The sequence below is a fragment of the Argopecten irradians genome, chromosome 7, assembly GCF_041381155.1.
Source record: "Argopecten irradians isolate NY chromosome 7, Ai_NY, whole genome shotgun sequence".
Lineage (NCBI taxonomy): Eukaryota > Metazoa > Mollusca > Bivalvia > Pectinida > Pectinidae > Argopecten > Argopecten irradians.
Genome location: NC_091140.1, coordinates 6,555,442 through 6,572,335, shown reverse-complemented (window position 1 = coordinate 6,572,335; position 16,894 = coordinate 6,555,442). Strand labels below are relative to the sequence as shown.

The 16,894-nt window shown below is 34.6% G+C and overlaps 1 protein-coding gene across 1 annotated transcript; it reads right to left on the bottom strand.

Annotated features, from left to right (window-relative positions):
- Positions 1 to 15,053, bottom strand: LOC138327398 (cathepsin O-like). The gene is made up of 9 exons (XM_069273461.1): positions 14,856 to 15,053; positions 13,523 to 13,625; positions 13,196 to 13,304; positions 8,164 to 8,229; positions 7,326 to 7,482; positions 2,399 to 2,514; positions 1,971 to 2,134; positions 757 to 849; positions 1 to 200 (listed from the first exon to the last, which is right to left on the bottom strand). The coding sequence occupies exons 1-9, from the start codon at positions 15,009 to 15,011 to the stop codon at positions 163 to 165; spliced, it is 1,002 nt and encodes a 333-aa protein (XP_069129562.1). The 5' UTR covers positions 15,012 to 15,053; the 3' UTR covers positions 1 to 162.
- Between the last annotated feature and the right edge of the window lie 1,841 nt (positions 15,054 to 16,894).

Below are 16,894 nucleotides of genomic sequence, written 5' to 3'. Positions count from 1 at the left end.
CATCAGAAATATAATACTGGGCCATGTCTGTATTCTCAACAATCATACATGGAGTCTGTATCCCTGATGATTTACACCACATGGTCACTCTGCTGGACAATGACCGTACCCCTGGACATCAGATCCTCCACTCCACCATTCTTACACTATTGACCAGCAGATTTACACCACATGTAATGTGGACACATGCCCTGCTATACCTGTATCATTAAATGACAAATCCAACAATGTTACATTAACGACAATGAGAACTGCTGACAATCATTTGGCTATATATACAAAGACCTTTACAATGACGTAGGAATGATCCAGGAAGAAGGAATGACATTATAGAAACATTTACTACGAGCAGCATGCTTGTTAGGATAAAAGAGAAATTTAAATAGGTCAATGGTTCATTATTTACCATCAATTGACTTTAATCAATGAAATGTTCAATTAATCTGTTTCTTAAAAAGTCTTTGATGCAGTTGCATATAAGCAGATCAATATTTTTACTTAAAACTGTCCAAAAAAAACATCATGTGTTTGATGATCATCATAATCATTACAAGCAATCATCTATAGCATAATGAGATAAAAACAGTTCAAAACTGGTAAATTAATAATCCGAAAGTAAAATAAAAAAATATTTCTATAGAATATATATTCAGCCACTATAGGGCCTTCTTCAGTCCAAAAAATCATCAATAGTGAATTGAATTACAAATGGACAATTTTCTAATATGTCAAAATATCAAATGGATGGTCACTTACCACACATATTCTCGCCTATTTTGACATGGAGATATCCTTCTATACCAAAGTCAGGTCCCCAGGAGTTTCTCACAATGTAGTAGGGTATATCACCTGTCAAGCATTGCAATAGATTACAATAGAAAAAGCAACAGGTCACCACCATTTCAACAATATACAAATCTTTGCAGGACTCTCAAACCTCAAACAACTTTTTTTAAATGTTTACACTACATCTTAGATACTTTTGTAAAGACCAACTGCATTACCTGCTTGGAGCATTGTGAGAATACATTGCTTTACTCATCTTCATAAATCATTATTTCCTTTTTGACATGGAGATATGGAGTTATATATATAACTATGGATATCAATTCGTCATTTTTAATAAAACATAAAATATTCTGTAGCAGGATTTTGAAAACTCCCTTGACAGGAATCCAGACAGTCCCAAATAAAAATGAGCAGGAACACTGGCCTTCTAAGTTACCTGTAAGGTTGTACCCGACAGTGACCACTGGCCTTCTAACTTACCTGTCAGGTCGTACCCGACAATGACGACTGGCCTTCTAACTTACCTGTCAGGTCGTACCCGACAATGACGACTGGCCTTCTAACTTACCTGTAAGGTTCTACCTGACAATGACGACGGCCTTCTAACTTATCTGTAAGGTGGTACCTGACCATGACGACTGGCCTTCTAACTTACCTGTAAGGTCGTACCCAACAATGACAACTGGCCTTCTAACTTACCTGTAAGGTTGTACCCGACAATTACGACTGGCCTTATAACTTACCTGTAAGGTCGTACCCGACAATGACGACGGCCTTCTAACTTATCTGTAAGGTGGTACCTGACCATGACGACTGGCCTTCTAACTTACCTGTAAGGTGTTACCTGACCATGACGACTGGCCTTCTAACTTACCTGTAAGGTCGTACCCAACAATGACAACTGGCCTTCTAACTTACCTGTAAGGTCGTACCCGACAATTACGACTGGCCTTATAACTTACTTGTAAGGTCGTACCCAACAATGACGACTGGCCTTATAACTTACCTGTAAGGGCGTACCCGACAATGACGACTGGCCTTATAACTTACCTGTAAGGTGGTACCTGACCATGACGACTGGCCTTCTAACTTACCTGTAAGGTGTTACCTGACCATGACGACTGGCCCTCTAATTTACCTGTAAGGTCGTACCCAACAATGACAACGACCTTCTAACTTACCTGTAAGGTCATACCCGACAATGACGACTGCGTGGTTGATCGTGTAGCCACAGTGATGTTGAATAATGCCACCCTGATAATTGGCCCACAATGTGGCATCAACAGACACTGTTAGTGGCCCATTGGACAGCAGCATCAGCATGTCGTGTTCATTCTGAAGGTATCTGTGTGAGAACATAAACAAAACGAGTATAACTTTTTACATTGTATATTAAAAATATGATAATTTGGTCCATTATGGTTACACATATACTGATTATAACTGATCTCTCTGGAATTTATTGATATTGGTACATGTATCTATATGATGTTTTACACATTTAGCTTAGAATTTTAGTGAATTTAATGTTACAATTTTATTTCTATTAGGCATGGCATAGCTACCAGTGCTATGAGGTAAATAATTGTAACCTAGCTGCTATGCTTACGAGTTGCAGGTGTAGTTCATGACCTTGACCCCTGTAGATGAGGTTGGCAGTAGTTTACAGTTCTCAGATGTGTCTGTTAGAGGATAGTCTTTATCTGTTACCACGGGAACATGGCTCTGAAATGATAAGAAAAGAACATAACAGTTTATTTCCTTAAACACGAATATGGTCCATTAAACAATAAAATGTGATAATGGGTACAGAACTCTCTAAAGGTAATGGGTACATAACTCTATATCAGTGACCAGGGGAAACACTGATAAAGGTAATAAGGGGACATAACTCTTTATCTGTGACCTGGGGAAACACTGATAGGTGGCAGTGTACAGTAGATTTTAAAAATTCAGCAAAATAAAGTGCAGGCTTTAATTATGTACACACAGCTTATTAACCTTAAATGACATCTATATAAAAGTATATATATTTTTAATCTACACAACATTTGCAATTGTTATGCAGAGTTAATTTTTGGACAGGTCTGCTTTTTGTGGTTTTATGAGCCTGTAAAAACCATGGTAACCAAATTTGTTTTTTTTTTTAAATCCAAAATTTGGGATTTTTAACCCAAAATTACACCCCCTCTAGGAGAATTTTTTTTCTTGGACACAGTTTAAAACCAAGCATCACTGCCGTGATAGCGGAACTGAGCCTATTTCGACATAGGTTATCATTAAACTTTTGAGAAATCTTACCTCATACCCCGGCTATCTATTTCTGCTTCTACAGTATTGAGTTTTTCCATCTGAGACGTACATTCGGATACTCTCTAAACCATTAATCTCGAACCTATTTTGGGGAATTTCTTTATGCAAATGTGAAGCCTGCATATAATTCTCAAGATCGAATTCACCAATTTTAGGATATATACATTTTTTAATTTTTTATGCATATAATAAAACGGGCTTTCTGCTTAATAAAAAATCTCACCCATGGCCATTCGGTCTTACTGTGCACTGCTACCATAAAGGTAATCAAGGGACATAACTCTATATCAGTGACCAGGGGAAACACTGATAAAGGTAATGAGGGGACATAACTCTATCAGTGACCAGGGGAAACACTGATAAAGGTAATGAGGGGACATAACTCTATCAGTGACCAGGGGAACACTGATAAAGGTGAAGGTAAAAGTATATATATTTGTAATCTACACAACATTTGCAATTGTCATGCAGAGTTAATTTTTGGAGAGGTCAGCATTTTGTCGTTTTGTGAGCCTGTAAAAACCATGGTAACCATTGCAAAAAATTGGCATTTTCAACCCAAAATTACACCCCCTCTACTAGATTTTTTTTCTTGAATACAGTTTAAAACCAAGCATCACTGTCGGGATAGCAAAACTGTGCCTATTTCGACATAGGTATATTATCAAACTTTTGAGCAATCTTACCTCGTACCGCAGCTATCAATTTCTGCTGCTACAGATTTGAGTTTTTTCGTCTTAGACGCACATTCGGATACCCCCTAAACCATTAATCTCGAACCCATTTTGTTGAATTTCTTTATGCAAATGTGAAGCCTGCATATAAGTCTCTAGATTGAATTCATCAATTTTAGCACATATACATTTTTTTATTTTTCATGCATATAATAAAACAAAGGGTTTCTGCTGAATAAAAATCTCACCCATGGCCATTCGGTCTGACTGTACACTGCTACCTGATAAAAGTGATAAGGGGATATAACTCTATATCTGTGACCTGGGAAGGTAGCAGAAAACAGTAGATTTGGACAATCTATGAAAATAAGGCGCAAGCCTTAGAAATATAGATATAGTCATTTAACTGTAAAAAATACCTGTACAAAAGTATATATATAATTAATCAGCACAACTTTTGCAATTACAATTAGATATTTTGATACAGATTTGGCCATATTCTGCGCTTATTCATGCATGTGAATACCATGACAACAACAAAAAAATACCTGAATCAAAGTACTCAAAGTACTGCAAATACAACGCAACAGAAACAGAAAAATAAAATGAAATCAAATGAATTTCCAAAATCAAAATATATAAACCATATTATAAAGACTTTAATATCAATCATTTGAAGAACATTCAACTGATCACAGAAAATACATATGTTTTGTTTGACATTTTTCTTCATTAAAGTTCCTACATGAAAATTACAAAGAAAACAAAATTCTTCATTGAAATGAGTTTTTATCCTTAATATACTCTTGTTTCTTATGTTGCACATACACCTATTTTGGTAAAACCATGCACATATGAGGGCAGCCTTATACATTATTCTGCCTTTACCTCAGATCTGTGTTTAACATTCATTTAAAAACATTATTTTAAAGTACACAATGAAAATTACAAAGAAAACAATAGTCTTCATTAAAATGAGTTTTTAGTATGAATTATTATACTCTTGTTTCTTATGTTGTGCATACACTTATTTTGGTAAAACCATGCACATATGAGGGCAGCCTTATACATTATTTTGCCTTTACCTCAGATCTGTGTTTAACATTCATTTAAAAACATTATTTTAAAGTACACAAAAGGGCATATGATTAGTTTACTTTAAAACTCTTATGTCTATAAGCCTTAGATAGTAAGTTATCATTAACAGAGATTATGTAAGTTGGAAAGAGGAGTCACCAGCAGGCAACAGTTGACCTAGATGGGCTGTGTATTCTATACACACTCTTTGTATTCTATACACACTCTGTGTATTCTACCAATCAGAAGGCAGTCTTCCCATGACTACTGATTGGTCCAAAGGAATATTATTCAATGAATAGGGAATTTATGAATGGAAGTTTATGAATGAAATGGTTCAAGAGGTCACCACTAGATGTCATTGTAGGGCAAGTCCTACTCAGTCTTACACATCAATAGTAAACCGGATAGCATTAATACAACCGCTAGTCGCGTTGTATTAAAAATTGCAAAATATCATGATTTTTAGCCCAAAATTGCAGAAAATTGTACGCAATTTTTTTCTTAAGACCTACTTGAGCACTTCTATCACAATGGCAAAATAAGCTACTTTATTTCATAGGTCGATTGTGTGGAATTTTCAATATTTTTGCCTAAACCCGCGCCATGGATTTTCCTAAGTAAAGCTAGCATTTCCAGTCAAGACGCACTTCCGGAGGGGCCCAGAATTGTAATCTCTAACCCATTTTTGTTATAGTTATTTTTTTAAAAAATCAAACTTAAATCAAACCCTCCATATTGGATGTACCAATTTCAGAATATATTTGATTTTTAATTTTTCATGCATGGCTCAAAACAGGGGCTCTCCACTTAATAAAAATATAGACCGGGGCCAGGCTGTTCTTCTCTTTTCTGCTACCTAAAGGTAATAAGGGGACATAACTCTATATATATGACCAGGGGAAACACTGATAAAGGTAATGAGGGGACATAACTCTATCTGTGACCAGGGGAAAAACTGATAAATGTTATAAGGGGACATAACTCTAAATCTGTGACCTGGGGAAACACTGATAAAGGTAATGAGGGGACATAACTCTATATCTGTGACCAGGGGAAACACTGCTAAAGGTAATGAGGGAACATAACTCTATCAGTGACCAGGGGAAATACTGATAAAGGTAATAAGGGGACATAACTCTATATCTGTGACCTGGGGAATCACTGATAAAGGTAATCAAGGGACATAACTCTATATCAGTGACCAGGGGAACATTGATAAAGGTGATAAGGGGACATAACTCTATATATATGACCAGGGGAAACACTGATAAAGGTAATGAGGGGACATAATTCTATATATATGACCAGCGGAAACACTGATAAAGGTAATGAGGGGACATAACTCTATATATGTGACCAGGAGAAACACTGCTTAAGGTAATAAGGGGACAAAACTATATCAGTGACCAGGGGAAACACTGATAAAGGTAATAAGGGGACATAACTCTATCAGTGACCAGGGAAACACTGCTTAAGGTAATAAGGGGACATAACTCTATCAGTGACCAGGGGAATCACTGATAAAGGTAATAAGGGGACACAACTCTATCAGTGACCAGGGAAACACTGCTTAAGGTAATAAGGGGACATAACTCTATATCAGTGACCAGGGGAAACATACATAAAAGTGATAAGGGGACATAACTCTATCAGTGTCCAGTGGAAACACTGATAAGATAATAAGGGGAAATGCTCTCTAAAGGTAATCAAGGGACATAACTCTATATCTGTGACCTGGTAAAACACTGTAAAACGTTATAAGGGGGCAATACACTATATTTGTGACCAGGGGAAACACTGATAAAGGTAATGAGGGGACATAACTCTATCAGTGACCAGGGGAACAATAATAAAGGTGATAAGGGGACATAACTCTATATATATATGACCAGGGGAAACACTGATAAAGGTAATGAGGGGATATAACTCTATCAGTGACCAGGGGAAACACTGATTAATGTTATAAGGGGACATAACTCTATCAGTGACCAGGGGAACAATAATAAAGGTGATAAGGGGACATAACTCTATATATATATGACCAGGGGAAACACTGATAAAGGTAATGAGGGGATATAACTCTATCAGTGACCAGGGGAAACACTGATTAATGTTATAAGGGGACATAACTCTATATCTGTGACCTGGGGAAACACTGATAAAGGTAATAAGGGGACATAACTCTATCAGTGACCAGGGGAAACACTGAAAAGGGTAATAAGTTGATCAGACAATAACTCTGACTCTATTCATAAGGGAATATCATTCTCTGTCAATATTGCCAGGAGAAAATATTTGTAACGAGGGGATATAACTTTTCACCATCAAGATATGATGACTATACAATATTCTTGATAAAAACAGGACAGGAAGTTCAGGGACTATGACTCTATCGTCAATGAATATAATTGTGAACACATCAATACTGATCAAGGGACATAACTCTGTGCTTATCAGCAGATCACTCACATCTATCAGCCACTCCATAGCAGCACATGTATCTCCCCCAGTACATCCTGCGTTATACAGAGAACAGTCTATGATTTCCTGTACACTAAGGTCTGGTGGGGTTAGGTGTTTCTGTATGGCGTACATACTCTCCATAACCTCAGCCGTACTGAAGGCCCTGTCAATAATAAATAATACCTAATTAGTACTACATACTGATAAGTAGTTTACCATTGGGATTGTTTGTGGTTAGAGGTTATAGCTATGACTATGTTCTTACAAACCTTAGTATCATGTTATCTATTATACAGCACCTTTATAAGGATTAAACCTTTAAATTTCATTGAAGTAAATAAAATATCATCAATGAAATTAGTCAATGAATTATTACTATTAAATCTGGGGCATTCATTATCTACAGTAAAACCCCTTGAATTGCAGGGGACCCAGTAGTTCGAGGAATAAGAGGTATTCAACTTAGTTTAGTCATCCTGTTAAAAACTGTAATCTCAAGTTATGATACACAATGTATGTCAATGACTTTTGAACTTTCATGTTTTACAAAATTAAACTTATTCATAAAGAGATTTTCAACCAATATGATAGCAATAGATAAAAATGTACATTAAATTGTTTAAGATCAAATAATCTAAACGGCCAACCCTTAATAATGGGTATTCGACAAATAGCAGTTCAAGCTATACACATTTTGTTACATGAAATATATAGGAGAACGGTCAGGACCATAAAATCTGTTGAATGGGGGTATACACATTCAACTTAGAGGTGTTATACTGTATTTCAACATTCAAGACAATAAATAAAACATGTTACATTAGTATTTTAATCATATACGTACCAGCAGCCCCCACAGCTGTTTTGGTTCTTTACTTGGCTCACATAACTTTTGTTCTTAAAGTCCCTCCTAATGAAACCATAAACATACAAATTATACAGTTATATACGTAGTATCAGTTACTAGTTATTTAATAAAGATGCAAAGCAGGACACACCCTTTTTTTAAATTTTTCTTTTTGTTGTAAAATAAAACTGATTTTTTTTAATAATTTAACATTTAATATGTATACTATTCGCTGTAATTAGTACCCCTCCCATAGAATTAACAATGTTTTACAACAAGTGATATGCCTCTAACATCAGCATTGCACCCCATGTTACATGAACTTGCGAGTCTTTTACCTGTGAATCACGACACAACAATGTGCCTCAAAGATAAAAGGCATTATACATGTTTATTGTAACAGATAAATGTACCATGAGTACAGAGACATATACATGTTTACTGTAACAGATAAATGTACCATGAGTACAGAGACATATACATGTTTACTGTAACAGATAAATGTACCATGAGTACAGAGACATATACATGTTTACTGTAACAGATAAATGTATCATGAGTACAGACACATATACATGTTTACTGTAACAGATAAATGTACCATGAGTACAGAGACATATACATGTTTACTGTAACAGATAAATGTACCATGAGTACAGACACATATACATGTTTACTGTGACAGATAAATGTATCATGAGTACAGACACATATACATGTTTACTGTAACAGATAAATGTACCATGAGTACAGAGACATATACATGTTTACTGTAACAGATAAATGTACCATGAGTACAGAGACATATACATGTTTACTGTAACAGATAAATGTACCATGAGTACAGAGACATATACATGTTTACTGTAACAGATAAATGTACCATGAGTACAGAGACATATACATGTTTACTGTAACAGATAAATGTACCATGAGTACAGAGACATATACATGTTTAGTGTAATAGATAAATGTACCATGAGTACAGAAACATATACATGTTTACTGTAACAGATAAATGTACCATGAGTACAGAGACATATACATATTTACTGTAACAGATAAATGTACCATGAGTACAGAGACATATACATGTTTACTGTGACAGATAAATGTACCATGAGTACAGACACATATACATGTTTACTGTAACAGATAAATGTACCATGAGTACAGACACATATACATGTTTACTGTAACAGATAAATGTACCATGAGTACAGAGACATATACATGTTTACTGTAACAGATAAATGTACCATGAGTACAGAGACATATACGTGTTTACTGTGACAGATAAATGTACCATGAGTACAGAGACATATACATGTTTACTGTAACAGATAAATGTACCATGAGTACAGAGACATATACATGTTTACTGTAACAGATAAATGTACCATGAGTACAGAGACATATACATGTTTACTGTAACAGATAAATGTACCATGAGTACAGAGACATATACATGTTTACTGTAACAGATAAATGTACCATGAGTACAGACTTATATACGTGTTTACTGTAACAGATAAATGTACCATGAGTACAGAGACATATACATGTTTACTGTAACAGATAAATGTACCATGAGTACAGAGACATATACATGTTTACTGTAACAGATAAATGTACCATGAGTACAGAGACATATACATGTTTACTGTAACAGATAAATGTACCATGAGTACAGAGACATATACATGTTTACTGTAACAGATAAATGTACCATGAGTACAGAGACATATACATGTTTACTGTAACAGATAAATGTACCATGAGTACAGAGACATATATATGTTTACTGTAACAGATAAATGTATCATGAGTACAGAGACATATACATGTTTACTGTAACAGATAAATGTACCATGAGTACAGAGACATATACATGTTTACTGTAACAGATAAATGTACCATGAGTACAGAGACATATACATGTTTACTGTAACAGATAAATGTACCATGAGTACAGAGACATATATATGTTTACTGTAACAGATAAATGTACCATGAGTACAGAGACATATATATGTTTACTGTAACAGATAAATGTATCATGAGTACAGAGACATATATATGTTTACTGTAACAGATAAATGTACCATGAGTACAGAGACATATACATGTTTACTGTAACAGATAAATGTACCATGAGTACAGACTTATATTCGTGTTTACTGTAACAGATAAATGTACCATGAGTACAGAGACATATACATGTTTACTGTAACAGATAAATGTACCATGAGTACAGACTTATATACGTGTTTACTGTAACAGATAAATGTACCATGAGTACAGAGACATATACATGTTTACTGTAACAGATAAATGTACCATGAGTACAGAGACATATACATGTTTACTGTAACAGATAAATGTACCATGAGTACAGAGACATATACATGTTTACTGTAACAGATAAATGTACCATGAGTACAGAGACATATACATGTTTACTGTAACAGATAAATGTACCATGAGTACAGAGACATATACATGTTTACTGTAACAGATAAATGTACCATGAGTACAGTTTTACAACATATACATGTTTACTGTAACAGATAAATGTACCATGAGTACAGTTTTACAACATATACATGTCTACTGTAACAGATAAATGTATCATGAGTACAGACACATATACATGTTTACTGTAACAGATAAATGTACCATGAGTACAGAGACATATACGTGTTTACTGTGACAGATAAATGTATCATGAGTACAGACTTATATACGTGTTTACTGTGACAGATAAATGTACCATGAGTACAGAGACATATACATGTTTACTGTAACAGATAAATGTACCATGAGTACAGAGACATATACATGTTTACTGTAACAGATAAATGTACCATGAGTACAGACACATATACGTGTTTACTGTGACAGATAAATGTACCATGAGTACAGAGACATATACATGTTTACTGTAACAGATAAATGTACCATGAGTACAGAGACATATACATGTTTACTGTAACAGATAAATGTACCATGAGTACAGAGACATATACATGTTTACTGTAACAGATAAATGTACCATGAGTACAGAGACATATACATGTTTACTGTAACAGATAAATGTACCATGAGTACAGAGACATATACATGTTTACTGTAACAGATAAGTGTATCATGAGTACAGAGACATATACATGTTTACTGTAACAGATAAATGTACCATGAGTACAGAGACATATACATGTTTACTGTAACAGATAAATGTATCATGAGTACAGACACATATACATGTTTACTGTAACAGATAAATGTACCATGAGTACCATGAGTAACAGATAGACATATACATGTTTACTGTAACAGATAAATGTATCATGAGTACACAGACATATATATGTTTACTGTAACAGATAAATGTACCATGAGTACAGAGACATATACATGTTTACTGTAACAGATAAATGTACCATGAGTACAGACTTATATTCGTGTTTACTGTAACAGATAAATGTACCATGAGTACAGAGACATATACACATGTTTACTGTAACAGATAAATGTACCATGAGTACAGACTTATATACGTGTTTACTGTAACAGATAAATGTACCATGAGTACAGAGACATATACATGTTTACTGTAACAGATAAATGTACCATGAGTACAGAGACATATACATGTTTACTGTAACAGATAAATGTACCATGAGTACAGAGACATATACATGTTTACTGTAACAGATAAATGTACCATGAGTACAGAGACATATACATGTTTACTGTAACAGATAAATGTACCATGAGTACAGTTTTACAACATATACATGTTTACTGTAACAGATAAATGTACCATGAGTACAGTTTTACAACATATACATGTCTACTGTAACAGATAAATGTATCATGAGTACAGACACATATACATGTTTACTGTAACAGATAAATGTACCATGAGTACAGAGACATATACGTGTTTACTGTGACAGATAAATGTATCATGAGTACAGACTTATATACGTGTTTACTGTGACAGATAAATGTACCATGAGTACAGAGACATATACATGTTTACTGTAACAGATAAATGTACCATGAGTACAGAGACATATACATGTTTACTGTAACAGATAAATGTACCATGAGTACAGACACATATACGTGTTTACTGTGACAGATAAATGTACCATGAGTACAGAGACATATACATGTTTACTGTAACAGATAAATGTACCATGAGTACAGAGACATATACATGTTTACTGTAACAGATAAATGTACCATGAGTACAGAGACATATACATGTTTACTGTAACAGATAAATGTACCATGAGTACAGAGACATATACATGTTTACTGTAACAGATAAATGTACCATGAGTACAGAGACATATACATGTTTACTGTAACAGATAAATGTACCATGAGTACAGAGACATATACATGTTTACTGTAACAGATAAATGTACCATGAGTACAGAGACATATACATGTTTACTGTAACAGATAAATGTATCATGAGTACAGAGACATATACATGTTTACTGTAACAGATAAATGTACCATGAGTACAGAGACATATACATGTTTACTGTAACAGATAAATGTACCATGAGTACAGAGACATATACGTGTTTACTGTGACAGATAAATGTACCATGAGTACAGAGACATATACATGTTTACTGTAACAGATAAATGTACCATGAGTACAGAGGCATATACGTGTTTACTGTGACAGATAAATGTATCATGAGTACAGAGACATATACATGTTTACTGTAACAGATAAATGTACCATGAGTACAGAGACATATACATGTTTACTGTAACAGATAAATGTACCATGAGTACAGAAAGATATAAAATATGGCTGACTTTTTTGTCCACAACTTACATTTTGGTTCATTTATAAGGGTCCCTCCCTCTCCTTTGTTAAAATTATCTAAGCGCCTTGGGTACTAATTACGGCAAATACGGATTTTTTTTGTATTGCTTGCTTATAATGTTGCACTTTTATAAATAATGTATGTTAGTAAAATAAAATAATACTGACCAGTCCAGTTTCTCCGGAATGCCTAAGGTGTATAATTTTTCTGTTTGCGTTACATGATTCTGTGTCTTCAGAGGATGGTGGTGTGGCTTCAAGTCAGTTAAGTAAGACACTGTAACAAAATTTGATGTAAATCAAACAGTATTTTCAGTGAGCCATTATTCAATGGAACACCACATCTTCAAATTGAAATAACACAATGTAAAGAAAGAACAATAAATGACATAACACAATGTAATGAAAGAACAATGCATATCACAAAAAAATAAATGAAAAAGATCTGTTAAACAAAATATCTTATCGTAAGTTATCAAAGGAAGGAAGATTGACCTTTGAACTCCTCTGGTGTCAGATCTGAAAATTTGTTGATTCCATACCAGGCAGTCGACTTATTGTTTGGTTGGTTCAATTTTTCAATTCTCATCAAATTGTCCTGAAATAAGATAAATATTCTAGATTTTCATAATTCATTACATGATAAAACAGGAAATAACAGGCCCAGAAGGCCTGTATCTCTCACCAGGATATTACAATGATGATGGTAAAATACTAAAATTTCATGGAGAATGGAAAAAAATTTAACAAAGTTTTATTTCTCCAATAAAAGGATGTCGATCATTTAGGAAAATAATTTCTGGCCTGAATTTGAGATTTCAGTTGTCCAAGTTGGTCCCTTAATTTAATTGAGCCCCATGTGAACCTAGCCCGAGATTCTCTGGCCCTGACACCAGACTTAGACATTATGACAGATAGATGTCTGGTTTAGGGCCAGAGCGCAGTAGTACTTGAAAACCTGGAATAAGCCGACACCGTTTGGTATCGGGCCAGGTACTCTCCGATTCAGACTACTTACAAAATATTACCACTGAGAATTGCCACTTATCTTGGTCTTTTCAACAAATGAATAATTTATCAACTCATAGCCATCCATTTCATCACAAATGCACGTTCTATTGTGTCAACACAGTCTTCTTTTCCGCAACTTTAAATTTCTCTCCTCGTCGTCGCCATTTTCTCGTAGAATGCAAATCATCTTTAATCTTGACGTATTGCTATATTTGGGTAGATAAGATATTCATTTGTTGAATAGACTTAAGGTAAGTGATGCTTCTTGGTGGTCAGTCTTAATCGGAGAGTGCCTGGCCTGATACCAAACGGTGTCGGCTTATTCCAGGTTTTCGAGTACTACTGCGCTCTGGCCCTAAACCAGACATCTATCTGTCATAATGTCTAAGTCTGGTGTCAGGGCCAGAGTATCTCGGGCTAAGCCCCACCCTGCTGGGAGAATTGGATTTGGAGTTCAGATACATCATTTATATCAAATCTAATATGGGATGTTTTTGACCAAATTTGGTTGAAGTCAATCCATAGCTTCATATATGTATATGCATATGACTACCTTTACATGTACTTCCACCTCCGTAAACCTAATACAGGTCCCACCAGTCATGACCCGGGCGGGAGGGGTTGTCAGAGTCATTATTTATACAAATTATGATCATTTATCGTCCTTATCTGTGGATTTCATATTTAAAGTTAAAATAAAATAATGACCAAGATTCACGAAAATTAAAAACTATCCCGAGTATCCGGACAAAGATTTACCGTGTCAGGAATTAGTCTATCACTCCGATTCTAAATATGTATCGAATGTAAATATTACCTTAAATATATTGAATCTGCTGTGCAATTCACCTGGATGGTTCGCGTAAGATTTCTTGTACTGGTCAACATACTTTAAAAACGTACCAAATATGTCAATTCCTAAAGTAAACTCAAATAACAGCAATGTTGTGAAAGCGAAAATAGAATTCCACATGACTTCCGTATTTTCGGAACATTTCTGGATCTACTATTGCTTTCGATTATGTGAAGATACAAAATCGTACCCCTTTGTAAAGATCCGGAGCATTTTTTTTCATTTTTTTTTGTGTGTGTGTGCGACTTTTTGATTAGTTTATTTTCGGTTGTTCAAAGTTGTAGTATTCATTTGGAAATTATTTCTCTCACATTTTTTTCATGTGTGAAAATAAATAAACATTTGTACAAGAACTTGAAAATCCTTGACTTTTATTATGATTTTTTTATTACCTGATACACAGGCGTCTACACCTGGTTTTGGAAAAATAAAACATACTACCTCTAGGGGTAGGTTATTATATTTTCATCAAACCAGAAGCAGACGCCTGCGCCTGATTCAACCACAGGGATCTGAGAATTAGATACAGTTTCATCAGAATGTGGATCCATATACTATATTTAGATGTTGTAATGGTCTAGATCAATAATCGGTTTAAATCACATCCTTTGTATAGAATATGATTTTATATATTTTTTTTTAATCTAGACCCCTAAAACGTCTAAAAATGGCCAATAGGCACTCTGTTTTGTCCAACTTCAAATACACGCGTATTTAGACTCCCTCATTTATCTTCACTTCTTACACAAGCACATACAATGTACATTCTCAATTTTCCCTTAGAAATATTACTGACTGGATTTCCCTACCACCACAAATTCTTTCAAATCCCTCAACTCCTGCTTTCAAATCAGTAATCTGCTCTGATATAATTTGATATTGACTTTGTTTTTCTTTGACTTGACATAAACTTCAACTAGATGGTGGTCAATATAATCAGAGACATACCTGCACATGTAGATAGTCTATCTAGATATACATGTACATTGTTCTATCGATGTCTCTGATGTAATGTAGATGTACGGAATTGATATACTTCTCAGATCCATGTGGATATAACGTATTATTATATAGATAGCCTACAACTGTTCCAGACTCATTCAGCACAGCTTGATACTTTTATATTGGTGTTTTATTTTTATTTTTCAAACAAACATAACCATATGACTGACTGAGAGAAAGACGCGACATAACTTAGGAATTGCAAGGACGTATATGATCACTTATAAATCCTTGTGAATTGTAAGCGAACATTTATTGAATTATTATGCAGAGATAATCTATACTAAACTAAAACGTTCATATTGTATCCTATGTTGTAACTTATACAGATTTTTCCTTAACTTTTATAATGCTTTTCTATAGGTATATTTTAAGTTCAAGAATTCCTTAAAGTTAAAAAATGTTTGTGAAACTGGGCCCTGATATGTACATCGATGGAGATACAACTAGCTGTACTTGTACATATATGTCTATATATAGCTATCTACATATGTACTGTTGTCATGACTACCTGAGACTTTTTCTCCTTCCTTCCCCGCCCAACCACCAAAGGTGACACTTTACCGAGATGATGATCAGTCATCAGCTGACCATCTCCGGGACCCTTAATCTCCAGGAGGTCCATTTCAAGTATTCACACATTCACACAGTAATTAGTTAGTGACGTCACAATGGCCAGTTAAGCTCCGCCCACTTGTGGTCTAACTTTTGTATTTGACATTATCTGTACCTGTATAAGCTACTGTACTTAGTACGACCTGTCTACCTGACCCCCTGTAGCTGTGATAAAGATGCTCCACCGCTGACAATTGGTATTTTTTCACTATCAAAAACAGGAACTGACGATTTAGTAATTGTCTTCAGTTACAAAAGTTATTTACTATACACCATTAACACCATTAAAAAGTTTGAGCTTCTAATTTTACTTCAAGTGGAAAATATAAAAAATAATTAATTGCATCCCGTAAAAAATCCTTGCCACTACATTATATGTATATCCT

Coding starts and splice junctions, on each gene's coding strand:
- LOC138327398 (XM_069273461.1), bottom strand. CDS start 15,011: ATGTGGAATTCTATTTTCGCTTTCACAACATTGCTGTTATTTGAGTTT. Junction 8,230..13,195: donor ATTCCGGAGAAACTGGACTG/GTCAGTATTATT, acceptor TGGTTTCATTAG/GAGGGACTTTAAGAACAAAA. Junction 2,135..2,398: donor ATGAACTACACCTGCAACTC/GTAAGCATAGCA, acceptor GTTCTCACACAG/ATACCTTCAGAATGAACACG.